At 46.1% G+C, this 27,694-nt stretch overlaps 1 protein-coding gene across 2 annotated transcripts in view; it reads left to right on the top strand.

Annotated features, from left to right (window-relative positions):
- Positions 1–27,694, top strand: part of DISP2 (dispatched RND transporter family member 2) — a 727,615-nt gene that overhangs the window by 598,891 nt on the left and 101,030 nt on the right. For both annotated transcript variants that reach the window (XM_069637532.1, XM_069637533.1), the window contains one exon: positions 11,001–11,095. In XM_069637532.1, coding sequence (XP_069493633.1) covers positions 11,001–11,095 — 95 coding nt within the window. The remainder of the gene's footprint in view (positions 1–11,000; positions 11,096–27,694) is intronic.

Here is a 27,694-nt window from a genome sequence, read left to right on the forward strand (position 1 = left end):
CTGCTGTCTGATTGGGCATTGAGACATGCCAGCAAACCTTTGAGGATTCCTGGGTTGTTGTGGAGATTGGGCCCCTCTTAGGCATTTGCTCGGCTCCTCTGAAAAGAAAACATATAAGCCACTGCTTTTGTCAGGTTCAAAGGGAGGGCTCACCCGAGGCTTCTTTTGCGAGGATTTGCTTGACGATGATCCTTGACAAGACCTCTGTTTGGATCTTGTATCATGCAGGTAGGGGCGTGACTCTCCGGATACCACCCTGCATGAAAAGTATCTACCAAGGCCGGGTGACCTCCAGAGTGGAAAGCCGATATAACAGGGAAAAATCAACCTCCCCAAGAGGGGTGGAACAAAAAACCCTGTTTGATGTAATCTCTAGCCAGGAGCAGGAGCACTGTACTTCACAGTAGTCGATGGAATGGCAGAAACAGAATTCTCGAATAGGACTTCAGAGAGGAGTACACAGGAACTTCCAAAAATGAATAATGGACGATATCCAAGGAAACAACAAAGGAATGACACAAATAGACAGGCAGGAGGAAACCAGAGTTCCAAAACAGAAAGGAAAAATTAAGGCGGGAAGGAATAGCACAAGTAAAAATAACGGAAGCCAGGAAGAACAGGAGGAACAAGGGCCAAGAAATAAGGAATAAATTCACAGAGCGCTGATCCGGGTAACTAGGTTACTGAGCGTTGAGACACGTGTTGCAATGCCTGTCTGCAATGTTTATGCCATGATGCCGGAAGCAGGAGCAGCGTTCAGGTGCTGCTAAGAAAAAACTAGAGTGCACCGAACGCTTCTTCATGGGCCTGGGTGGCGCCTTGTTGGAAGAAAAAATGGCGCTGGTCGGACATGGCGTCATTCTCCATGACGACCACAATGACCACGGCCTAAAGCACATGACAGCCTTCTGACATCTTTATTGACATTCAATTGACTAGTTAGGTTATCAGTTTTGTTTCAGTATAGCTTTGGAAAAACAGCTTAGTTAGGTTGACAACCTGGGACAATCCTCAGTCCCAGAATAGAGCGACCAGGCTTGAAACACAAGCAATTTTTTTCCCAAAAACAGAATAAGATGCATGGGAAATGGTAACTGGGGGAACTTATGCATCTGGAAATACTTTAAAAACAAACTGGAGGGATGAATTTAAACATGTCACAACAAAAATTAACTTGCTGCAAAGCTGACTCTCAGACCTTTGTCAGCAACAGGCTAAATGGCCATTTGGGCATTAGTTAAGCTGGGTAATCTTCAAACAAAATCCTTTTGAAACCCTAGGAGGATTACAGTAGCACCTGTGGAAACATTAATTTCCATCAACCCCTACACAAACCCAGACTAAACATTGTGCGACAGCAAGGAGAAGTGTATTTTAGTTCATACATTACACATATTTACAAATAGTTTATTCCTTTAGGGGATTCGAGAGAGCCATGGGGAGCATACAAGAATATACAGAGAGTGAGGAAAGAGAGAGGGGGGAGGTGAAGAAACATGTAGGGAGAAAGGGAGGTGAGATAGAGGTACATAAAAAAGAAACAGAAAGGAATGGAGGAGGATGATCAAATAGGAGAAAGTGAACAGGGGGAAGTACAAGCAGGCAGAGGGGAAGAAAGAGTAAAGGAGGCAGAGGAAAAGATGAGAAGGGAGAACAGAGGTAAGTACTGGCAGGAAGTGAAAGAGAGTAGACCCCAGCAAGACCTGAGTTAGTTAAGTGCTCCTATGCAAATGGGGAAGTGCAACATAAAAGACCAGAGAAAAGCTGGAGATCAGAAATTAGTGAAATACATCTCTAGCCCATCCTCAAGCTGAGTATCAGTAATTACAAGATCAACCAGGAAGGGAAATTACCCTTGGGTCTCCCACTTTGAGCAGTGACTGACCCTCAACACACTTTGGATGAACTAAGATACTGAGATGGTGTTACTTGATAGGCAGGTCCAGGAAGACCAACACAAGTCTCTAAGGTTCCCTGCACCGGCCAAGGCAAATGCAGAGCCAAGAAAAAAAGGGTCCAGGGCACTATAAATTCCAAGATGCTGTTTTGCTTGACTAGAAGGCGATTTTGAGCTAGGAAAGAGAAGGAAGGAATCAGGACCGTGGTCCTAAAGACAATAAAGAATCTGATAGAAACCCAGAAGGTTTCTGGTATGTATTTTAACCCTAGCACTGTTGGTTTAGACAACCCTAATCTCTTTTAAAAGCAAAATACAAGTAACTAGATCATTTCAGATGTGTTTTAGGTCACCTGTTGTTCCCACTACACTGTCATCTAATAAGGCTCCAGGACTACCTTCAAATGTTCTGGTACTCAGCACCTCTCCTCACCCAATGGGAGGATCAATCGTCACGGTTTCACGGGTAATCACTTTTTAAGTCAGAGCAGCATTCTCTTGGCACAGAGAGCATGCTTCTTTTGCTAAAGTTTATTCTGTTCCATGCAACTCTTGGACTTGTTTGATCATTCTCTCTTCTTGAGCAGCAAATTGTTGATGCACAACTTGTCAAGTGCATGTCTTACCTGGTTGCCTCTTCTGGGCTTGCTCTACTTAGTTAGGAATGGTTATCCATTTCATAACACCACTGTTCACACAGTTCAGAAAATGCTGAAGGTCAGGGAGTGCCCAAAACGGGATGCTAACAATCCCTGGAGGAAAACCCTGAAGGAGAAAAGAAATCCTCTATACACATATGTTGCTCTTGCAGTGTCTGGAAAGCTGCAAACCTGAAGACTGGCAAGGATGAGATGGTTATAGTAGAATACCAAGCAGAAAGCAAGGAGGTAACTGGAGGGCTGCAGGCAGGCGGCCTGACACAGGAGTAAGATGGCTGGAAGGCACAGACAGGAGAGCGCTGACATCGATCCAAATAAAGGGGGTAATAAAGGTGGTACGAATGAAGAAAAGGGAATAATCATAAGAGATACACATTAACAAGAACCCCTACAGAGTTCCAGGAGCTTTGCCACACATCAGGCATACTTCTGTATTCTCCTTTGTTTTGCATGTACACAATATAATCCTGGCCTCCATCATTAAACAATTAACGGGCCCAGTGCTAAACACGCTCTTCTGCATCATTAAAGCCTCTGTCACAGAAGGATAATTCCCAGACACCTTCAAGACTGGTCTCATACGACCTCTTTGGCCAACTACTGGTCCATTACGAACCTCACGTTTATTGGCAAAATCTTGTAGAAAGTAGTTGCTAGACAGAATCGAACAACTGTACCCTCTAAATGGCTATCAGTCAGGGTTCCACCTTAACTGTAGCATTGAGACATCACCATCCAGATGGTGCATGATGACATACAAATCATGCATAAGGGCAACTCATGCCTTCTCGTCCTTCTTGACCTCTCAGCTGAATTCAACAACGTCGACCACTGCATCCTTCTCTACCTCCTTGCCGACAGGATGGGATAGTTTGGCACTGCCCTGAATTTGTTTACCTCTTACCTCTCAGGCAGACACCACGCCATCCAGATTAACTTGTTGCATTCTAACTGACTCCAAGTTTCCTGCGGGGTCCCACAAGGCTCCATCCTCTCACACATTCTTTTTAACCTTTTTTTGGAGCCTCTGGGCACTCTCCTCAGAGATCCCAATGTAGCCATACAACAATATGAGGACTTGTACTTTAGAATAAATAGCACACAGGATATCCTACGTCTCTGCGATTACCTATCCATCATCCAGTACTGGATGTCGACTGCCTACCTCAAACTAAACCCATCCAAGACAATTCATCCTCATCGGTCTGCACGCTAAAAAACAACTTGTCCAACAAGCAGCCTGTCCTTCCAGACACACATAGCCAAGAAGGACCAAACAACCTGGCTCTGAATCTCTACCCTTTGAAAAATCAAACCCTTCAACTCGCCTCAGGATTTCTAGACCGTAGTGCAGGCCATTGTGCACAAGTGCAGCCTGACAGGGCTCTCAGCTGCTCACTTGGCTGCCTTGGACTTGTACTTTAGAATAAATAGCACACAGGATATCCTACGTCTCTGCGATTACCTATCCATCATCCAGTACTGGATGTCGACTGCCTACCTCAAACTAAACCCATCCAAGACAATTCATCCTCATCGGTCTGCACGCTAAAAAACAACTTGTCCAACAATCAGCCTGTCCTTCCAGACACACATAGCCAAGAAGGACCAAACAACCTGGCTCTGAATCTCTACCCTTTGAAAAATCAAACCCTTCAACCCGCCTCAGGATTTCTAGACCGTAGTGCAGGCCATTGTGCACAAGTGCAGCCTGACAGGGCTCTCAGCTGCTCACTTGGCTGCCTTAAAAGTACATGACGCTGCAGCATATCTCATTACGGGTGCTTGAAAATTTGACTGGATCACCGCCATCCTATGCAAACTACATTGGCTCCCTCACCAGGCCAGGATACAGTTAAAGACTGCATGCATCATCTACAAAGCAGTCACGAATAGCACACCAGCATACCTGGCGGCTAAGTTCCACATATCTGGTGGCAAACTCTTCTCGTACAGTAAATTGACCAATCGGCTTGAATCGAAACTCGTTCACAAAGAGAGTACCCGCAAACAGTCCTCTTGTCACGCACCCACCCTCTGGAACCATATTCCAGTGTTGGCTCAGAATCCCCTCACAATTCTCCATTTTCCCACACCTCTGAACACATGGCTTTTTCAACAACACCTGACAAAGGATTAATTCCAATGGACGCACATACTGACGCACAGACCTCAACTCACAGTACTGCGCTACTGTTTAAAGATAGCAGCCCACATGCTAGCTATTCACTGTAACAAATCCTGAAGTGTTATCACTACTTTAGATGGGGATCCCCTCCCCATGAGGCCAGGGAGGTGAGGCCACTGCCCATAGTCCCCATGGGGGTGGTGCTCAGTGGGATGATCTCATAGGGCGGGAAAACCCTGTTAGGAGTGGTGAGCAATTTGGGAGTACACAATATACCTTTTCTCCTTCCACCTTCCCTCAAACCCCATCCTTCTCCACATTACCTGATACATCTTCATGCATTGTTGTAAAATATCCCAGGTAATAACTACTAGGACGAGGAAGAGGCCACGAGTAATGATGATTACCAGCACAAACGATACCCGCTCTAGCCTTTGCAGCAACCCGATTGGCCAACTGTCATTCAAAGGCAGAGAGGAAAGCGAAGGATGGAATATTCGTTCTTAGTCCGACGTGGCCCATGAGAGACTGAAGGTACACAGAGATCAGCCAAAGGGAAAAGCAGACTGTGTCCAAGAGGGAGCAGCATTCACCGAGGGGTTTCAATACGGAAAGCAGACCGTAGCGAAGGGAAACTGCTTACCGGTGACCGTGAACAGCAGAAGCACACAAAGGCTAGTGAGGACTTTGCAGAGCCTGGAGAGCCGCCAAAGCTCTTGGGAGACACGCAAACAACCAGAGTGGGACAGCCCCAGCCCTACAGGTAACAGGGAGACCCAAAGGAGGCAATCACAGGAAGGGGGTCTGGGAACCACAGTGGAAGCATAAATAGTGAACAGTGACAAATACAAACGTTGTATATTCAAGCAGCACGCAAAGACCTTGGCAGGGGAGTTAACCAAGGCTGTGGCCCATGAATAAAAGGAACTATGAGAACGAGCAAGTGAATAGGGTCTGGCTCTGAAAACGTGTCCAGGCCAAACATCCTTGTCACAGGGCCTGAGTCAAGGCCTACCGCATAAAGAGAAGGCTGATCACTACAGACAAAGAGACCATTGAATTGACTATAAAAAGACTTTGGGAAAAGGGAATAAAACCCTTGAGTCTGGGGGAACTTTTTGTTTGCATTTGTACATCCTTATTGAAACATTTATTTTGTCTTACAAGGAAACTCTAGAAAGACACTGGGGAAAGGGAAGCAACCCCTTAAGTCTTGTGGAACTTTTGTTTACTCTCTACACCTTTTTGGAACTTATGTGTTTGGCCTACGTGGTCAGGCTGCATGTCGGCAGTCAAGAGACATTTCCCTTTTTCACCTTATGCTAAGTTTAGAGTGTGAGGGACTGGTTAGACTTTGGACACAAGACGGCGAACTTTACTTTGAACATTCTGACAAAGACAGTTTCATTATCTAGTTTTGTTGAGGCAGCGAAACCCCTCTTAGAGGTAGGGCTATTTAGGATTTCCTACAACCCATCCCTTATGTTTGTGGTTAATAAAAGTCTTTGCCAATCAACATGCCACCCTTGTGTCCACCCCTTACTCCTAGACTCTCACACCACACTCTGTACAGTGCTCTGCTGCTCCCGAGCTAGATCCATGCTCTAAACAATAAAAATAAAAAAATTAAGGGGGATTGCTTCTTCTACTTGTGCCTCGAAAGTGCTTGGCAGCAATACTGGGACATGTCGAGAACCATTGATAGTATGAGGGAAGCCATGTTGGAGTGGTTGCAGCTATCTGGACTAGCAGTCAACAGGATGCCAAATCCCTCTTGCTGAAATGCCGCTGCATAAGAGCTTGGCACTTCATACCCCCTGCAGTTACCAGCAGCACCATTTGCCAGCACTCTGTGATGAGTCCACAAGATATGCCAAAGGCCACCTCTGCAGGAAACTCCAGGCATTCATGACAATACGTGCAAAGCTCACCTGGGATAGAAGAGGTCTCAAGTTGGAGCATAACATGATAATTTGGTGAGCTTACTATGGTGTTAACATGTGGTGACCCGGAGAGGAAGAAATCCAATTTTACACCCAGTGGCTTAGCTTGCATCTGGCAATAGATAAGTCAATATGCCAATCTGACATATTTATAATAAGGCCTAGAAGGCCCAAGACAAGGGCAGCAGATTATGTGGTGGCAGAAAAGTTTAGTGTTGTATTGTAATGTCAGAGACTTCTTTATTCATTGACAAACTAGGATAACCTGCCAGCTAAAAAGAAATATTCACTAAGATAGTATGTTCTTGGTGGATGAAGCGGACTGTCTTTTGCTTTTTTTGAACTCATACCTTCCCAAAAACTGCCTCTACAATAGCACTCAGAGATCATGTTGTCTTCGCAAAGAAGAATCATTGTCTTCAACAAGAAAAAGATTAATTTCATATGTATTTTTGATGTTCTAAAAACATATTTGGTGACCTTCATGTTTGATCTCATCATGTAGTAGCTGCATGCTTGTGGCAATGAAAGACTAAAGGCAGTTTAGTGTATAATTCCCTTTTGGATTGTGCATTTATACCTTTAAACCAATAGCAGAGTTTATAGAGTTCTCAAAAGGCCCCTTGTTAGGTCCAGACTTTTATGGTACTCCTGGCTTTAAAGCGGCTTAAATTAAGGTAACATCACTGTGCACGCTTCACCGAGACAAAAGCGCTCTGATGCTGAAAAAAATCGAGTTCTTTGGATTTGTGTTCTGAGAGGGTGGCATATCCACTGACCCGTAAAAGGTGAGAGGCATCAAGGAAGCCAGCGCCCCGATAAATGTGTCGGAGGTGCGCAGCTTTCTGGGCATGGCAACCTATTGTGGCTGGTTTATACGAAACCTGGCAACCCTTGCCGAACCACTCTGAAGCCTAACGAAAAAGGAGTGCGCATGGAGATGGACAGCGCTTGAACAGAGCGCGTTCGACGAGATCAAGGGAGCCCTGACAGCAGAACACACAATTGCGTTCTTCAATCCGGAAAAGGATTCAGAAACAATAGTCAACGCCAGCCCATTCGGTTTGGGGGGCGTCCTTATGCAGCCTGGTGAAAACGGTGTGGACCGCCCAGTGGCGTTTGCCAGCCGAGGACTCTCGGCAACCGAGCAGAGATATTCCCATATTGAACGGGAAGCCTTGGCGGTACTCTGGGGGTACAGACATTACCATCTTTACATCTATGGCAAACCGGTGAAAGTCACCACGGACGACAAACCCTTGATCCCGATCATGACCAGATCCTCGGCCAAGCCGCCAGCGAGAATCGAGAAGTGGCTTCTTGCCCTCCAGGAATACGATGTGGAACCCGCGTTCTGCCCCGGTGGCCACCCCTGCTGCAGACTATCTGTCACATCACCCCAGTCCAAAGACAGAGAGCATGGAAGAGGTGGAGACGGTGGAATACATAAACAACATTGCCGAGGCGATGGCACCAACCCTCATGTCAATCGATGACATTCGAAAGGCATCAGCCGATGACGAGTGTTTCAGAATTCTCTAGACGGCTGGAACGAGAGGGGAATGGCGAAGAGTCCTTGAGAAGTTTGAGGCACGGACCGCAGAGGCGAGAACAGCGTTCAAGCGGTTGTGGAGAGTGAGAGGGGAACTCCCATTCCTGGACGATGGTTTGGTACTAAGGGGCACGAAATTGGTCATCCCTGCCAGCCTGCAGCACAAGGCGTTAGAGCTGCCACACAGAGGCCACCAGGGTGTTGTCAAGACCAAGGCCTGGCTCCGCATGAAAGTGTGGTTTCCGGGGCTAGAAGAGCGAATGGAGGAGTTTGTCCACAACTGTGTGTGGGTCAGGCATCGCTGCCACACAGACAAGAAGCCTGGATTGAGTGCATGGACAGGAGCTGTGTGCCATGGGGCACGATACACATGGGTCGACCTGTCGAGACAGCCATTTGTGGTCCTTGTCGGTCAGTGGTCAAGGTACGCGAAGGTCAGGTTTCTGGACTCTGCAGCCCTAGAAGAAATAATCCCACCGCTGGAGAGGATCTTTGCCACGCACGGACTCCCAATGGAAATATACTCCAAAAACGGACCTCCCTTTCAGGGGAGAGGGTTTGCAGAATACTTGTGTGACCACAGAGTTGCTCACTGCAAATTCACGCCACTGTGGCCGAGAGCAAACGGAGCACGTCAAAAGAGTCATGAGGACATTGAACAAAGCTTTCCAGATAGCTCATGGGGAGGGTGAGTACGAGAAGCGTGCCCTGTATAAGTTTCTGGCAGAATATCGCACAACTCCTCACTGCTCTACAGGGGTGGCCCCTGCTGAAGCATTATTTCAACGGTGCCTGCACGGTTTTCTCCCAGACCACCTACCATGCTCTCCAGGGGTCATTGATGATGACGCCGTAGCGGAAGGAAGGAGAAGGGCAAATGAAAGGGTGAACGACCGCAGGAATCTGAAAAGCGACAGTTTTGAGATAGGCGATCGGGTGCTGGTGAGAACAAGAAATGCGCAGGGTAAATGGTCTGTGCCTCACGAGCCCACTCCCCTCAAGGTGGTGGACACTAACAGATCAATGAGAACCGCGTCGGGCGGAAATACGACAGTGACTAGGAACTTGTGTTTCTTCTGGAAGCTGGGGCAGTCCCCAGAGTCGAGCCCTGAGCGAGGATGGGGGACCGGCTCCACGCAGGTGTGGCGAAGTATAGATTGTGCAAGAGAAGAGATGAGCCAGGAGGGCCAGACATCTAGCGACGGGGGAGACAACCCTACTGACCAAGGAGGAGGTCTGACCTTGGCGGACGATGGCTCAGGGGGTGAAAGGAGGTATCCTGCAAGAGAACGTCGCAGGCGGCCTACCTACCTGCAGGACTTTGAAGTGGACTATCCCTGAGGACGGAGGGCACCCGCTGGTGCAAAGCTTCAAGTGGTATCGTTGAACTGTGATGTTTACGTTTTAAGTTTGATATGTTTAATCTGATAAAGTAAGAGTGTCTATGTTCTGGGACATGTGACTATATTCTGTTTATGGTTGGTTTGAAAAATATATGAAAAGGGAGGAGTGTTAAGTCCCCTTTAAGAGACTGCGGAAGCAGTAATCTGTGACGCCAATAAAGGCAGGTCCCGGTGAGCATCAGACTGGTGTCCGTGTCTCTTTGGCAGATCCGTGGGCCTGATCTGTACCAGGCCCACCCCTACACAACATACATGGAAGCACTTTTTTCCTTACCTTCTATTTGTGGAGTTTGCAAGGAAACCACATGGAGCGCTAGTTGATTAATGTGTATGTGACTAACCACACTTCAAATGCACTCTGGGTTGTTGGGCATTGTCTAGGCGATTGGTCTTTCGTGAGAGACGCTAATAGGCCACAACAAATTAGCGCTTCAGAATCACCAATGACGGTGCAAACAACCTCCTTCATCTCCATTGCATGCACCCTCATATAATGAATATTCCTAGTGCACATCTTGACTGCCAGCTGGTTTTGACCTTGGAGACAATCACTGAGAACCTATGATGTAGCCACGCAGTTGGACGGGCGCAGTCACAGCGGAAGCAAAAAAGTTGACCTAAATCAGATATCTTCACAGTTTACAGACGATCTTTGCATCTTTACAGCAGAAATGTCACTGCAGTATTTGTTGCCACCTTTTTGGGGGAATCCTCCCCACCTTCCATCCTACAACCCCTATCATCTCATATTTCCCAACTCAAACATCCCTCATTTCATTGTGTCAAAATTCAGCAAAGAAATGTGGTAAGAAAATCTGCAGTGAAATGTTTGCTGTAAAAAGACTGGATAGCTTTGGGGTTGGAAATTAAGATTCGATGAGCCAACTCCTGGGTGCCAGGCATTACTCAGTAGGCAGGAGCTACAACTGGGGAACCAGGAACGAGTACTAAACGCACCACAAATCTGACTCCCACATTGGACGCTTTAGACTATGTATGATCCATTATATTGAATGTGTCCTAATTCTTCTTTATTTACATTCTCAAACACTCAAAGTTAATGTCACTTATGCATTTTTGTAATGCACCAATTGGCCTGGTGAGCCAAAGGTAGCCCCTGGTATTTGTGACTTTTAACATACCAGGCTCTTGTGAGGTAGAAGCAGGAGCTAAATAGCACCCACAAATTTCCAACACTGAATTTTTCCATCATAAGTTTACACGGTTGACGATGTGAGGGCATTTAAGGAATTTAGATCTGTTCAACTACCTATGCATCTGTACATTTCTGAAGAAAATAAATTAATTAATGCCTACCTAAAAATACATTGCTTTAAAATACAATTTTGGGCTTGTTTTAAACTGTTAAATTGAACATTATTTGGAAGTGTCTAAGCTTATAATTCTCTGTTTTGCAGGAAAGAGCTACGCACAACTGGTGTTTATGTCAAAAACTGGTAGTCTATGGAACCTGCAGGCCATCCAGTCTATGTGCCGAATAGAACAGGAGAAGGTTAGTGAGGTTGTGGGATTCCACACACTTTATGAACATGTTCAGGTACTTTTATTACCCTCCTACCAGCTGCCCTCTCTGAACCAAGCCTCAGAACAGCCACATTGAGCAAGATTGAACCTACTACAATCTGGTTTGGCTGGCTGAAGAAGGCAAGTCAGATCTTATTTTCTGCTGCAAGTGTTTCTATGAAAGGGCACTATACTGTACTGTGTACTATTTGCCATTCACTAAACAAGTAAACGGCTCCCTCGTAATTCCGTTCCTGCCACTCTCGCTTCAGCCACACCAGTTACAGTTTGAGAGAACTGTATTGGTACACCATAGCAAAGCTGTGGCATCTTTTGACCAACATCATTGGGAGGGATGGCACGAAACCACCAATCACACTCATACATTTGACGAAAGGCCGCTTTATTTAAGACAGGTTCTTCTTACATCAATTGTCTCTTTTTTTCTAATATCAGCCATGCTCCATCAAAAGCTTCTTTCCCGTTTTCCCCACTCTTACCCATTTTCTTTGCTTTGTGACCTTTTTGAACAGTTTCCTCTCTCTCCCCCTGTTATCTTACCTTCCTTCTCCAGGACCAGGTAGGACTGCTTCTTCCCCTTACCCCAATGCATAATTAAAAACAATCCTATATATCACCTTAAATCCCTTACATGTGTCCTTATTCATGTCCTTCTTCGAACCTTCCTTAGCAACAAACCAAATTAAATTAGCAACTCCACATAATCCGGAAATGTAAAACGCCTGCTTTCTGCCCCTTTGTCCATTACTATTTCCCACCCTCCTGCTTGATGCAAGGATGAGCAGCTATCTTTTCCTTTTGTCGGATCGTCGAGGGGCTACGCTCCCTCTTACGCCATGGTCACTTCGGGTGCTAAGGTGGCTGCCCAATCAGCCACCTGTGATGTCTTGCTGTGCTCCGTCCTTCCGCCCGCAAGCCCTCCCAACAGCCCCATGGATGAGGCAAGGATGCCACTCTCTCCTGCGGGGCGCCTTTGGGAAGGATGGTGCAAAATGACCAGCCACTTTCATACATTTGAAAAAAGCCTGCTTTATTTAAGGCAGTTTTGTCTTATCAATTGTATCTCTTCCACCGGTATCAGACATGCTACATGATGTCTTATTATCCCCTACCCAATCCCACTCCTTTCTTGATCAATTCACAATTTTCACCTTCATCACTGTTGTTTCTCCAGCCTTCCTAACTGAACGCTTCTTTACCCTTTTTCCAGCCCGTCCCCCTTCTCCTTTGGTTTTTTGCCCTCTTTTACCTTAACTGTCCACTCCAGACCTGATTCCTTCCTCCTTTACCCAAACATAATGACAAACAATCCCCGATATGTAATGTTGAAACCATTTTAAAGTATTCTTCACTTTCTTCACCACTCAGACCAGCCCTCACCAGGTGGTGTCCCACTGCTCCCACTAATCCCTTCTTGAACTCAGTTGATGAACCCCTGCCATGCCCATCACCTTGATATATCGCTGTCCCTACGAACAACAAGTAAACCCGGTCACCTGGGCCAAAACATATCTCTTCAGGTTTTACTACACCAACGCCAATGTTTCTGTGGCAACCGGTAACCTCCCGGTCTATTTCTTGACATGCCTTTTTCCTGCAGCTGGCTTCTTCACACCGCTGTGGACACATTTGGGCAACAATTGCATCCAAACTACGAGCATTGCCAGCCACAACCTTCTAATACCCTGCAAGTCCTTGCTGTTCAACTTTACAAGGCCAAGCCCCGTTGTTTGCAGCAAATCATGCTCCCAGATGCAAAAATAATCTGCTATGTATCTTCTCCTGCTTAATTCAAACAGCATGAGAGATACCGGACTCCACCTCGTATCCACCCAGGCAACCCAGACCAAATCACATGGGCCTCTGCTATGACTAGCCCCGCCATCTTCCATAACTTGTTTTGCCTGGTTCCTCCACCATTTGAAAAGTGTATGGCCACACACCCCTATTTCTTTCTTCTGCCACAAGACACTAGCATCACTTCTAAAACAAATAAACAACCATTAATCAATTAACAAATAAATAGCAAGCAAAGATTTAAAACAATCAAATGCACGTGGCTCCTATATCGCCCAGATTTCCACCTTCCCAGCCCGTGCACAGCCCCAGGTATAAGACCCAACGTTGCTGCACCGCGCTAATGCAACATGAACGCGTGCCAAAATGCTGACTCTCCAACTGCACCCTGCCCAAATATTTTTTCATTACTGCCATGGCTGGCCAACCCAGCACTCTAGTACCATCTTGGTGACGAACGTACCGCTGCCCCCTCTCCTTATGTATTCATCTTATAGCCCCAGCACAGCCATCAGGAACACCCTCATATCTCTGGAAATTCACAGTTGTACCACACAGACCTTCCCCTCTCTAGTCTGCCTTACAGTTTCATACACATGTTGAAACCCCATCCTCTCCAAAATAGACATCCCACATCTCTGATCCTGGCAAGTCTTTCCCTCTACCCTTTCAGGCACTGCTTTCGTACCACGCTGTCTAACTTCGCCAGCATACTAGGAAGTATCAACAATGACACTGGCTTCCTCTCATCTTTCTAGAAACACTGTATCATGGCCTAACCATCCATCATCTGTCTCACCATCTCACCCCCTGAAGGGTCATAACCCAACAAAATATCCATAAAGCTCCATCCTAGCCAATTGTGCTTCAATGCTCACCAGAGAAAGTCTCATTTTTAAAAAAAACTCTCTGCATGATCCCTCCTATATGACAGCACCAGGCCCTCTTTCTTCATCCATTCTTCTCCACTTCCGTGAACTTCCTACTAACACACCAGCCGGTGTGCCACTCTCGTCAACAGTATCAAAGACTTCTCCAACAGGAGAAAGCAATATCTCTCCGGGTTTCCACAACAACCTTGGCACCACTGTTGGCCACTCTTACGTTTCTTGGAGCAAGCCATGGAATCTCAATCACTGGGAACATGGCAAAGGATAAGCTCACAATTCTGCAAACCAGGGATGTGCCTATCCAAAATAAACAATGTTAAGATGCAGATACTACAGTACCAACCTTTTCAACATACACAACACCTACATATACCTCATTGATAGTATTTTGATCACTGTCATCACAGACTCTTGTCCACTGAAAATAGAACCCTCTGTTGTCCCACCATCCCTCCAAAACATGTATGACACAACTACTGAAAAAAACCTCTAGAAATACAGACATATGCCCTTATCTTCACCACTGTTCTGACCACAGTTCTGCACAGCACTTGCCATTACACTCGATCCTCAATCTTAACAACCTGGCCGCGCTGGAAAAGAACTGAACTTATTATGTCACCACCTGTAAGGAAATGCTGAAGTCAGACTCTCAACTGTTGTAGGCACCTGGGTGTCCTAGCTAGCTCAATCTCTTCCTCCTTCAACCCCTCCTTTCTCTTTAACTACCTGTACAACAATTTTTTAAAACCTCTAATTTTAAAGATTTAAAAACGTCTCCTCAGCACATTTGTTTCATGGTCACTGATAGGCGAGCCCCCACTGGAGTTGCTACTCTCATAACCTCAGCCTCACCTCCTCTTTTGGATCCCCTCTGCCCTCCATTCACATTCTTGTCTGCCACCTTGGTCAATTCCTACGCTGCTTTTTCTGTATGAGTCTCCATTGCCACTCTCACAGAGGCCATTTCCAATGCTACATCCACCATAGTCTTACTTACTGAGGCTTGCTCTCTTTCCTGTATATCAAGGTTCCCTTCTCCCCATATGACATATCCCTCCCCTCTTTCTCCACTCATCTCCATCACATCGTCTCTCTCTATCCCGCGTCTTTCATCATTCAATCTGTTCCCTCTATTTCTATTTACTTGATGTTTTTTTCAGCTGATTCCACTCCAGGCCTCTGATCCAAGCTGTATCCCTGTATCTCTGTGTTCCACCTCCCTTGCGGTCATCACTCATCTTCTGCCCCATACCCATATCTCTCCACCCTCGCCATTTTTCCTGGGATGGTGCTTTCTCACAGCACTAGGAGTTCTCTTTCTTGTTGGTTCACTTGTTCCTTGACTGCCTCTTCTCAAGAGGCCCCAAAATGAAATCCTGATCTTCCACCTCTGTTCCTCACTCCTGATGCTTTGTTTATCACCATTACCCAAAGTCCCTCACCAAGTTCTATATTCACTCTTTTACTCCTGCCCTGCACAGGAAACCATTTGGCATGAAGCCCCACAATGCCCCACCATTCTATCCTCATAACTGCAGTCAGTGCATTCAGCCATTCAGCCACGCACCATTATGCCTACATCCCGTCCCTTTTGTCTAAATATTGTATGGACAGTCCCTATAGAGGACGGGGAGCCATTTGCACCTTAAAATTAATCTTGGCCTTTACATTTAACGGCACAAAACATTGTGGGTGCCAGTCATAGGTGCAGCCCGCAAGCCCTACCCTCTTGACGCTGTTCGTCAGTCCCATTACCCATTCCGATTTAGCTGTCAGCACCCTCAGCTCTTTGCTTTTTTCGTATTTTTTCTCTATTTTTGCTTCTTTTAATTTTTTATTTATAGTGTATTTGGTTAATTAAAACCTTAAACACTTAATCACAATAACAACAACAAAATCAATACTGATATTATAATACATCATCATTTCATGAATTATTCCATCCATAATTCACATAACTCAAATCCTAAAATTCATAAAAGCCTTTTTGCACATTTCATTATTATCACTTCCTATGCACACCCCCGTAACAATTACAATCAAAATATCCATTAATAACTTGCATCATTATTTCCAATTGAAATCTCCTAATTCGTTAAACTCTTATTACTTGAAAAATAACATTTCTCAACCATTAGTCTCTATGTGCTGCCATTCTCTATCGTCCAACTACTTAATTTGAGTCATAATTTCCATATGTTGAACATTAAATTTCCTTACCTTTAACAACATATTACACTTCCAACCTTTCCCAATAATGTACTTTAAACGTTTTCCTCTGTCTAAAACTCTATACTCAATGTGTTCCCTTCATAGACTATTCGTTTCCAAATATAATATGTGGCGCCCACGTGCACCACAGGCTCAGCCCTATAAATAGACCAAAATTGGTCTGCCAGAATCATTCTCTCATCAATGACTAAATCCTTATAGCCATTATAATACCCACTTTTCATTTTTATATATCCTGTAAGTAATTGCCAGGATGTCTCAATCTCCAATTTACAGAACCTGCACACTCTTTATTCCATAGGTACACCACTCCAAGCGCCTACGTAATCATAATAAGGGAGCACATTGAACCTCAATAACATAATGAATCTGGAAAATTCTCTGTTTCCAACCTTCCCCCGATAACTACAGGGTTTGTTAATTTGCATTCCCTGGAGAAAATATGTTGAAAACCTACTCTTCTTAGCCAACGTGTCTAGATTGTTAATTACGTCCTATTGTAGAGCTTTTTCCTTCAATATTTTATAGGGGATTCACATTATCTATTTCTGTTGGCAAACGCATGTTTATCAGATTTAAAAGTAAGGGATGTAGTTTCCAAATCTTTCATTGCTGTATTAATTATCCCTTGTTTATGTAACTTGTAATTTTGTAATTGTTGTACCTCTGCCTTCGGGTCCACACACCCATAGCGTAGGTCGGTGTTGGATGTATTGTCTTGGTGGGTCTCCTCCAAGAACCCCTTCCCAGTGTCGGACCCACACACACTCTGTCTGGTGTGTATGGGAGCCACCACCAATAGGACGCTTGCGCAGCTTGTGATATGCTTACTCTAATCTTTAAAGAACAGTTTGTAGCACTAAACAAGATCTTTTCCGTGTCACCTCCAGGTGACCTCAAGCAGTTTGTCAAAATATTGAATTCGGCAAAGGTACGTTTTCTTTTCTCTAGGGCACTCCGGTAGAGGGATTGGTTTGCCAGTAGTTCTCGACTGGCAGGGTGCCAGGTCCCAGGTCCGGCTGCCAAGCATCTCCGGCCGGCAGGGACCCAGGACACCAGGAGATTAGAGTGCCCTGTGGCGCCTCACGCATCGGTCACCGTCAGAACTACGGTTCCCAGAGTCCTATGCATTCGACGGTATAATGTCACTGTGTTCCAACGCCATGATGGCCGGAAACCAGCGTTTCCTCTGCCAGAACACTGAAGACTGGGACAACCGGCGCAACATTTCTCAACTGCTTATCACTCTGTGTGAGTAGCTTTTCTTCTTCTTGATCCTGGATCTTGTTTCTGGCATTTAGGATCTGCTGTTTCTGAATTCTGGACTGCTGCTTGGATTTTCCCTCATTGGATTGGTTGCCTTCTATTTTGGATTTCTTGTTTTTTTGGACTTTGCCTGTTTTTCTTGGATTGCTGCTGGATTTCCTTTGGACACCACGCTTGGTAACTGTTTATTGCTCCTCTTCCTTGGATACTAGATTGGCGACTCTGCTGGGTTTTCTTTTTTTCCCCAGTGAATTGGAGTTCAACTGTTACCCTTAGTTTCTGCCCTGTTTCTGCCTGGGTAAAGGTCCCTACGTTCTGTGACTTTGGGCATTGTTGGCTACAATTGGTGGGTGGTTTTCATCGCCTATAGACTGTTTCCCACTGTTTCATTAGACTCAACAGTGCTGCTGATCCCCTCTACAGGTAGCCGAAGGGTTAAAAACACTCAGCACCTGGCCTACATCCGAGAGGACCCCTGCACATGAAGGGACTCCCTGCACGATCCAAGATAACTTGGCCTACCAAGGAATGTCTGGAGGTCCCAAGGGCTGTCGTGGGAAGAATACTGAGTGTTTCAAGGAGCCTGTGCTCAATTGTGCTGGATAGTAGTTTTCCATGTGTCCCAGAGAAAGTGTGTCATTCCAGCCCAAGAAGATTGGCGGCCAAGCAGTCAGGTGACACTACTGATGAGATAAGAGTCTTGCCCATCTTCATGTTGATGTTCTCCATCTGAAACAGCTGCATCACCTAGAGGGCACCAGAAACTGAAGCCCCTAGTGACAGTTTCCAGGCACAACTTTACAACCAGCATTAAATAGTCTTCAAGGCAAACCCCATGGTGCATGGCCCATCATCCACCATAGGTATTCGGACACCTGGTCCGCCTCAGTATGGCAGCCACACTGGATTATGCCCACGTCCACCTTGACCCCTTCAACTGACTCAACCAAGTTCACAGCACAAGTCAAGCTTCAAGGACAGGTTTTTGATGGCTTAATAGCTCCAAAGCCTCCTTAAATCATTGGACTATTGAATAACCTGATTGAGGAGGTCATGCCTGCGCCTTTTTAGTTTGGGCATTAGGTGGCACTGAAAGCGCTATCTTTAAGCCAAAACTATTGTCATTAACATAAGAGATTCAAATATGGTCTTTGAATGAGGGTCTACAATGCTTTTCCAATGGAGATGATGTTTGAGGCGGTATACACAGTTGTAAACCTTCCCATTCCCTGGCCCTAGCCAATGTAATCCCTATGGCTAATCCCACCCATTCCTGCCCATCTCTGAACTCTTTGAGCTCTTCCATGGAGGCAGCCATCTTGGATGACTGTCTCTAAGGAAGCTTTCTAGAAACAAGGCAAAACTAGCAGCCATCTTTGAATGTATACAATACTGCATAGTTGACTGATGAAACAGGGAGGAGCCTCAATACCTATAAAAGTTTACATCAAAAACATTGTAAAAGGCTAAAAAAAATTAGCTGAGTATGATGTTTACAGATAGTATTTAAAACTGCAAAAAAACTAAAAACGAACAATGGTTCTTCGGACGATTAAACATTCCCATGTGACGCCAGCTGTGATTCAATGGAACAGAGTACTTGCAAGATGGAAATCGCGGCTGCGTGAAGCATAGCGAGTACAATGTTATTATCCACTTTCTGTTTCAACCACAGACCGTCTGTTTGTTATGATCGCAACATCTGACTCTCCCTAGTGACAGTGACAGTGACTCTGTAAACCTTCCCATTCCCTGGCCCTAGCCAATGTAATCCCTATGGCTAATCCCACCCATTCCTGCCCATCTCTGAACTCTTTGAGCTCTTCCATGGAGGCAGCCATCTTGGATGACTGTCTCTAAGGAAGCTTTCTAGAAACAAGGCAAAACTAGCAGCCATCTTTGGATGTATACAATACTGTATAGTTGACTGATGAAACAGGGAGGAGCCTCAATACCTATAAAAGTTTACATCAAAAACATTGTAAAAGGCTAAAAAAATTAGCTGAGTATGATGTTTACAGATAGTATTTAAAACTGCAAAAAAACTAAAAACGAACAATGGTTCTTCGGACGATTAAACATTCCCATGTGACGCCAGCTGTGATTCAATGGAACAGAGTACTTGCAAGATGGAAATCGCGACTGCGTGAAGCATAGCGAGTACAATGTTATTATCCACTTTCTGTTTCAACCACAGACCGTCTGTTTGTTATGATCGCAACATCTGACTCTCCCTAGTGACAGTGACTCTGATGTCAAAACATCAGAGAAACAAATGGCTTGCCAGGAGTTGCAGACCTGCCCTACTCTATCCTGAAGTCCCTCCACCATAGTTCTTCCCATGACCCGCTGGGAGTTGTAGTCCTGCAGACGGCCATGTGTGATACCCCCAGGGAGAGAAAACAACAACTCCCAGGGTGTTGGTGGAAGTGGGAGCTTTAGATGTGGGATTTAACATGGCGGTTGTCAGACAGTCTGATGTGATTGAGGAAGGAGGGAGAGGGACAGCCTGGTAGGAAAGCAGATGCTCAGTCCTTCCTATCCTCCAATTACAGGTCAGTGGATGCAGAAGCTTAGATATTCATGCAGTGGGTGGGTTGCTTCATATGATGTTTCCTGACCTCATCTCTTTTCCACCCTTACTCATTATTTGGTCCGTGGGCCCAATATAATGAACGAACAGACCTGTGACACCCGCCCTCCCAGAAGAAGGGGCTACTGCATGAATGTCTTTGGTATAGGGCTGAATGGATCTGTTTTTTGGGGAACACATTTATGCATAAGCAATATTTGTATGCAAAAGGGTTTTGCATGGGAGTGAGGCATGTGTACAAAGAGGCATTTATTTTCTTTAAAAGTTGAACATGTTTGCCTCTCTGCTTACAGAAGCGCGAGTTTGTTTCCCAAATAATGGACATTTGTATGCATGCTCAACTGTTCAGTTTTTAGGTGGATTATTCGCAACTAAATAGTCCCCCTTTTCCCCACACTACACCCCCTATCCAGACAGTCAAGTCCCTGAAGATGTAGGGCCTCTAGTCCTCTGGGCAGTGTGACAAGGGCTGCCTTGATGCATTGCGTTTACTGGGGACACCATTAATCCAAGATAATCATGAACTCCCGCCCCCAACACCCCTCCCCCCCAACCCCGCTGATGCCATGAAATGAACATCTGATGTCTGTGGAGGTTGAGAGCTTTCTTTGATGTGCACCCAGCTCCCCATCCTTAATGGCTCAAATTGATGTTGCATTTTAGACTTGGACTCTTTAATCCAGCAAGCACATCACCTCGGCGTATATACTTTTGAGTTATCTGTAGTTTCCCCTTTATTTTTCGGTTTTTAAACGTTTGTGTGCAAAGTAGAACCCTGATGGCACTGACCGATTAATACACCCATGTGGTTATGACCCTGATACCATTTGCCATCGTTCATCCGCAGACCATAGTATGTGTGTTCCTTCGGCTGATGTGAGGGCAGTTAGAAAAAAGGAGAAACCCATTGTAATATTTAAAGCGACAAGTCCTATTGACAAACAAAGTGACAGGTTAATCTATTTTAGAAACATTATTTTTGTATACATTTCCCTTTAAAATATCTGTTTCTATTTAACAATGTGTTCCCTATCCACGTCCTCTCCTTAGTGATGTTATTTGTCACTGAGCCCAGGCAGTGACATTATGTTTGGGTTTTCACTGTAGTTGGTGCAGTAATTGTTTTTCCAGTTGCATCTGCCACTTACTGCAGAATTTGCCACTGGATTGAACATATTGTAATGCTAAGCTCAGGTTAGTAGAATCAGGGTATTTGTTATGTTATGTTAAAGGTACTTATATAGCACACCGTCACCAACGGAATTGGTCCCCAGGCGCTCTGGCGGATCTATAAACGAGAAGGTGGGATGGGTTAGTAAGGTGAAGAGGGAGTAGGATAGTGAGAGGAGTGATGTACTGTTGGCAGCTTCAACTCGGTAGACACCGGGTGCCGAGCTTTGGTGCGAGTATTGTATCGTTGTCAGTCCGCGTGTGCTGTTGGTGAGGCTTATGTGTTGTTGCAGTGTGGTGACGTGCGTACAGCTTGTTGTGCGAGAGATGGTTGTGTGAGGTTTTTTTAGATGAGTATGCAGGGAGTATTGGTTAGTGGGTTATATGACATTTAACATGCAAGCATTCACAGTTCTGTCTAAGTGTGGCACTCGCTAACCTTCACAATCCTATCTAGGTACGGCGCAGGCTAATGTTCTTAATTCTAAGTGTGGCACATGCTAACATCCAAGTTCCATCTAGGTGTGGCATATGCTAACATTCACAATCCTATCTGGCTAGGGCGTGGACTAATGTTCTCAATTCTAAGTGTGGCACATGCTAACATCCAAGTTCCATCTAGGTGTGGCATATGCTAACATTCAAAATTTTATCTAGATGCGACGCAAGCTAAAGTGAGGAATTCCTTTAAGTGTGGCACACGCTAACATTCACAATCCTATCTAGATATGGTGCAGGCTTATGTTCTCAATTCCAAGTGTGGCACATGCTAACATTTACAGTTTCATCTAAGTATGGTGCTTGCTAACATTGACAATTCTATCTAGATGCAGCGCAGGCCGAAGTTAGGAATTCCGGCCAAGTGTTGCACATGCTGACATTTACAGTTTCATCTAAGTATGGTGCTTGCTAACATTCCTAATCCCATTTAGATGTGAGGCAGGCCAAAGCTAAGAATTCTAACTAAGTGCGGCACAGGCCTACATTCACATTTCTAACATTTCAATCAGAGTTCTATCAAGTGTGCTGTATGCTAAACCTTCGTAATTCCATCCAAGTAGTCAGATGCCGACAATTACAAACCTATCTAGATAGGACACAGGCTGGCGTCCCCAATTCCCTCCTGGTTTGAACTAGTATGTTAGGATGCAGTGCAGGGCAACATTTCAAATACTGTATGGATGAAATCCAGCTGGTGGTCACAAAATGTTCTAAGTATGCATGGGCTAGGTCTATGGCAGCCTATGTTTTGGGAAGGTAAAGTAGAGTGGCGGGGGCTTTTTGGTGTAAAGTAATTGCTCTACACCCCACCCAGGCCACCCTTACAGTTTTTGTTGGTGTCTGTTAACTGGCGACTATATCCACGGGCAGTGACTGAGGCAGCATCTAGCAACTAAATCCTTAACAGGGCCCCAGACCTCCCCTGCAGTTCTTGGCTGGCTAGACAGGGGAGAGTGGATGGTGTGTCCCCGGGAAACGAGTCAGTAAGCAACCTGTGCTGTGGACTATTATGTTTCCCTAAAACCCCACATCCCAGCCAGGGGTAAACGAAATATTGACTGGGTAACGTGGGAGAACACAACCCATTCCGGACATTACGTTATATCCACATGGACCATACCGAACCTGCTGGGACCCCAGCCCATCCCCCCCCCCTACTGAGGAACATGTGGGAGACCAACCATAATACCTAACTTTACTGTGGTTGAAACTAACCTTGAAATCCTGGTCACCAACCTAGCCCACACCTAATTTTCTTTGGGCTACAGCAGGTGAGTGTTGACCTAACTACATTCCTCCCTGGGCCATCCTTGCTAATTCTACGGCTTCCAGTTGCCAGTGGGCCGTTACCAAGCCTCTCCTTCTCCCTCGTTCCCTCCCGCTCTCACTTCCTGGTTCCCTCCTCCTCCCGCCCGCCCTAGCCAGCTAACTGGGCCACATAGAGACCTGCTGAAGGCCTACCATATCATTTCCTCCCTCATCTCCTTCCTGCCTCCCACGGGCAGTGACTGGTCATAACTGACCCTGCGAGGGCAGCCCCCTGCCCGGCAGCCCCTTTGGTGAAGGGCCCAAGGCAAAGGGCGGCTCCTTCAGAGGTGGCTCCAGAAGTGTCTGCACGTGTCCGCAGGAGAAGCAAGAAGACAGTAGCCTGCCATCAACCAGCACCAACCAATATAGTAAATGTGGCACGGGCAGTGGCTGAAGCAATCACTTCACTCCAGAAAACACTGCCACTCCTAATTAAAAGCTTAACTGTTGAATTTTGCATCTGGATAGTGTGCCCAACAACATTGAGTGCGCCCTAATAGTTTCACTGTGGTGAATTTTAAATCTAGATAGTGTGCCCAACAACATTGAGTGTGCCCTAAATCAGTCTTACTGTGTTGAATCCTGCAACTAGGTAGTGTGCCCAAACATTGAGCATCCTCAAGTTTTACTGTGTTGAATTTTGCAGCTACATATTATGGTCAAGCGATATTGAGTGTGCCCTAATAGCTTCACTGTGTTGAATTCTGCAGCTAGACACTATGGTAAAGCGGCATTGAGTGTGCCCTAAATGTTTACTCTTTAGTTCCCCCCTCTGGTGTCACCAAAAAACTCTAGTGCTCCAAAAGTTTCACTGTGTTGAATTCTATATCTTGATATTACAATCAAGCCATAATTCCCACTGCCCCACACCATGACTCCATCCCTCCCATCTAAATCCAAAATGGGAGCCACTCTGGCGTGCCTCACACCTCCCTCCCCTAAAATCCACCTCCCTCCCCTTAAATCCACCCCCTCCCATCCCAAACAATCCCACCTCTCCCAACACACCCTCCACCCACCATCGTGAACTTACCCCGCCCCCTATCCAACTCCCAAGCCAGAGGAGCCCGGTGGTGCTCCAAACATCCAAAGGCCTCTGTTTCTTCCGTCCCTTGCACCCACTCGACCTGTGAGCTTACTCCCTGCCCCCCTCTTACCTCAGAGTCCACTACCCCCATCCCACCACTGAACCACCCACCCGCCCATGCAGACCCACCCCACCCATCCAATACCATATCCTCCCGTCGACACCCACAAACTTCCCCCTCCCCAGTCCACCCCTCCTCCCTTAATAATTTCTATCCCTTCTGCGTTTCATTTCCTTGTTTTGATTCACAGTAAATTAGTTTTCACACTAAGATTTTTCCCTTAGCCAGGCAGTGCATGGCTTTATTGGCGAAAGCACGTTTGCATATGTGCTTGGTGGCCTGGGCTGGGCTAGCAAGGTGTTTCACTGTTATTACTTTATGGAGGAGCGAGCGCGACTCGTCCCATGCCAGGAACGCTTCTGTATGTACACAACACAGCCAAAGGGCCCTGTGCAGAAAGCGTAAATCAGCTTTCTCTTCAGAGACCTTTGGGGCTTTGGTGGTTGGGGCCCGCTGCCTCTGAACCACGCGCAATTAGCGCAGCATTGTAATCCCTGGTGTGATTGACAGCAGACCCGAACCAATCCAAACACAGGACCTGCTGCTAGCCATGCACACAGTCGCTATCCATTCACGGTTTCCTTCAGCCAATGGAAATTGAATGTGTGGTGTGTGTGGTGGGGCAATGAGTGGGTATGTTACGCCTTGTTACTGTGCTGCTCAGTCCCATTCGCAGTGTTGCCAGTTCTGCTTATTATAAGGGACTTTGGGCTTATTTTTGCCCAAAGTTGCTTATAATATTTGGAGGTCACTTGTTGCGGTTTTTGTCCGCTTATTACCCCAATTAAGCGCTTATTCTTGCGCGTGTTCGGTTAATAGGGGTAATAAGCATACAAAAACCGCAACAAGTACATTCACTTCACCGCTGCGGCCCTGATTCATTAACTGGAATGAACTGGAGTGGAGCTAACTGCCCTGGTCGTCACTATCAGCTTTCTTCTCTTCTCTTCGATCTCTGTTGCAGCGCCAAGCCCGACCCCTGCTAACTCCAGTTCCTTTATGTTCTAATTTAGAACAAGAATGAGTCCTTACCCTGACCGGAAGTAGCAGGAGGAAGCAGCATCAGTGTTCACCTCTTTATTCGCACTCTTTGAAAATGCACATGTTATACCAAAAGCACATACAAAAAACGAGTTGGCATAAAATATGCTGGAAAAAAAGGAGTTGTGCACTCAATAGTATTCATATGTCCGCATTTGGTGTGCTAAATGCATTTCATTTTTTGGGAGGAGAATATCAGTTTTCACTCGCGTCATAAGCATGCCTTTGTTAAACCATCCAAAAGGTTACTATTCACATTATCTTTTGCCATGATTAAGTCTTGAAAGACAGCCTGCAAGCCATTTTTTATAATTTGGTGGAATTGCATTCAGGTATTTGAAGGCTGCACGATGGGGTGAAAATAACGCAACATTTGTACTCTTTTTGCTTAACCTATTTTTATAAGGATTTATTTGTATTTATTGGTCACTTTTAGGCGCTTATACAATTAGCAAAACTGTTTCAAAGCACCCACAGGGCAATCAGAATGTGATCAGGGGGAGATAGACAATGAATTACAGCCGTGATAAATAGTTAAATTAAAAGTACTCACAAATAATGAGAATAAGGGAAGGGGAGACAAACCTACTATGCCTTGGGAGTGATCAGAACGTGCAAGTGCAGAGGGGGCGGGATAAGTGCTTGATGCACATGGAGAAGTGCTCAGGGTAAGTGCTAAGAGGAGAAGAACGTAAGTGCAACCACCCATGGGTAGGGTGAGCCCAAGTAAGTGCAGCAGAAAGACAGCAGCTGGGATGAGCAGAGCCGGCCTTAGGGGGAGGGGGGCGAGCTGGGCGACCGCCCGGGGCGCCACGCCCCCAGGGCGCCATTAGCCCCCGCCACGCCAGCTTGGGGTAGTCTTTCAAGGGCTCCCCCGAGCTGGCGTTGCGGGAGAAGGCGCAGCAGGCGGCCTTTTACTGTAAAATGTGCCCGCAGCGGCGGGTGCATTTAAATGCGCCCCTCTGCCGCAGGCACTTTTCATAAGAAAAGGCGCCCTTAACCCCACAGCACGCCAGCTCGGGGGAGTCTTTCAAGGGCTACCCCGAACTGGCTTAGTGGCAGGCACCTCATTGTCATTGAATGAACCCGCAGCGGCGGGCTCATTCAATGACAATGGGGTGCTAACGCGCCCTATTTAACCTCCTCGCCAGAGCGAGGAAGTTAAAAATAAATAAATAAATAAATACATTTTTAAAAAGTGGCCCATCCTGGCCCCGCACCCTTCCGCCCGCCCCCTGTTAACCAGGGGCACGCGGTGGGCGAGGGGGGCACCAATTCGCCCAAGGCGCTGCTGCCCTTAAGGCCGGCCCTGGGATGAGAGATGTGGGGGGGTCAAGGCCCCGAGGACACATAAGGGCCCTGCACATCAGTCACACCACTGTAAAATTAGCATGAAAGAGAGGAGGAGATGGAGGAGGTAAAGAGAAAGGTATTGAAGCTTGTACAGAACTTAAGGAGTTCTTGCTCAAGACGCAGCGGGAGAGGGAGGCTTTTCCACAGGAGGGTGCCATCTGAGGAAAGTGATCACCCTCCAGCTCTCTATTTAGCAGATTTCTATATTGCTGGAGTATTTCAATTATGATGTGTGTACTTTTCAAGTCTGATTTATAAAACAGAGTATTGTTAAAAGCCAAACGTTTTGGTGAGGAGGGGAAAGGATCCGAGGGCAAATTTGTTGGGAGGATTTCCCAGGTTCCATGGATGTGGGAAGAGAGGTTGCTGGACTGAAGATGTTCTACCTGGCCCTGTGCTGATTTTCAGGGTACAGGTTGAGATTACATTTGGGTTGACAGTGTCTGCCCACTTTTTTTTTACAGTGCTGACTCCATCTCCCTTGGGTGTTTTTGAGGCCAGCATGCAAAAAAGCTTGTTTTCTCAAGTTTTTCCCCCACCAGGATTTAAACCCACTAACCCACATTCGACACTGATGAGGCCCTAAATGTTGACGCACCACGCACCATCAGGCCAGTCCCGAGATTGAGCCGAGAGTGGTGCAGTGCCAAAGCCGCAGTCAAATTAGCAGGATGTGTGTGTGGGCTGTGGCTGCCTGGGCTCACTGAATATAAACTTTGTTTGAAGTTAAAGACTGCCCGACACTGAGCACCCTCGTTACTCAAGGGGTTTATTATTTTACTTCTGTTTGTAACGCTCCGGCAGCAGGCCGCCTCGCTGTCAGTGATTCAGATTCATTTAGTTCACATTCGCAGAACAGAAAACTGAATTTAGGATTAGTTATCAACCTGTCATTTGCTGCAATTTACTATAAGGTTGGTCGATGATGACTTGCATTAAATTCTGTGTTTTCCACTCATCTATTGTGAACCGCTGGGCCAAGCTTGGCAGGGCTATGTTTTGTAGCTCGCGCCGTGCCTCGATTGGTGCCTTTGGCTTCTCCCCCTCACGGTCAGAGTCTTATGCACTGCGAGCCAGGCAGTTCTGATTTTTCAAAGAAAAGAAAACCTGCTCTAATGTTTCTCTTTGTATTCTCACTCTATATTGTCTTGAAATCTTCAATATGACGGCCGTGATCTCGATCCGAGCTTGTATATGCTTTAGACTGTCCTATCCAAAACAAAGAACCCAAGAGTATCAGGAACACATGAGCAATGCATGGCGGA

The sequence above is a fragment of the Ambystoma mexicanum genome, chromosome 14, assembly GCF_040938575.1.
Source record: "Ambystoma mexicanum isolate Mex_15411 chromosome 14, UKY_AmexF1_1, whole genome shotgun sequence".
Classification (NCBI taxonomy): Eukaryota; Metazoa; Chordata; class Amphibia; order Caudata; family Ambystomatidae; genus Ambystoma; species Ambystoma mexicanum.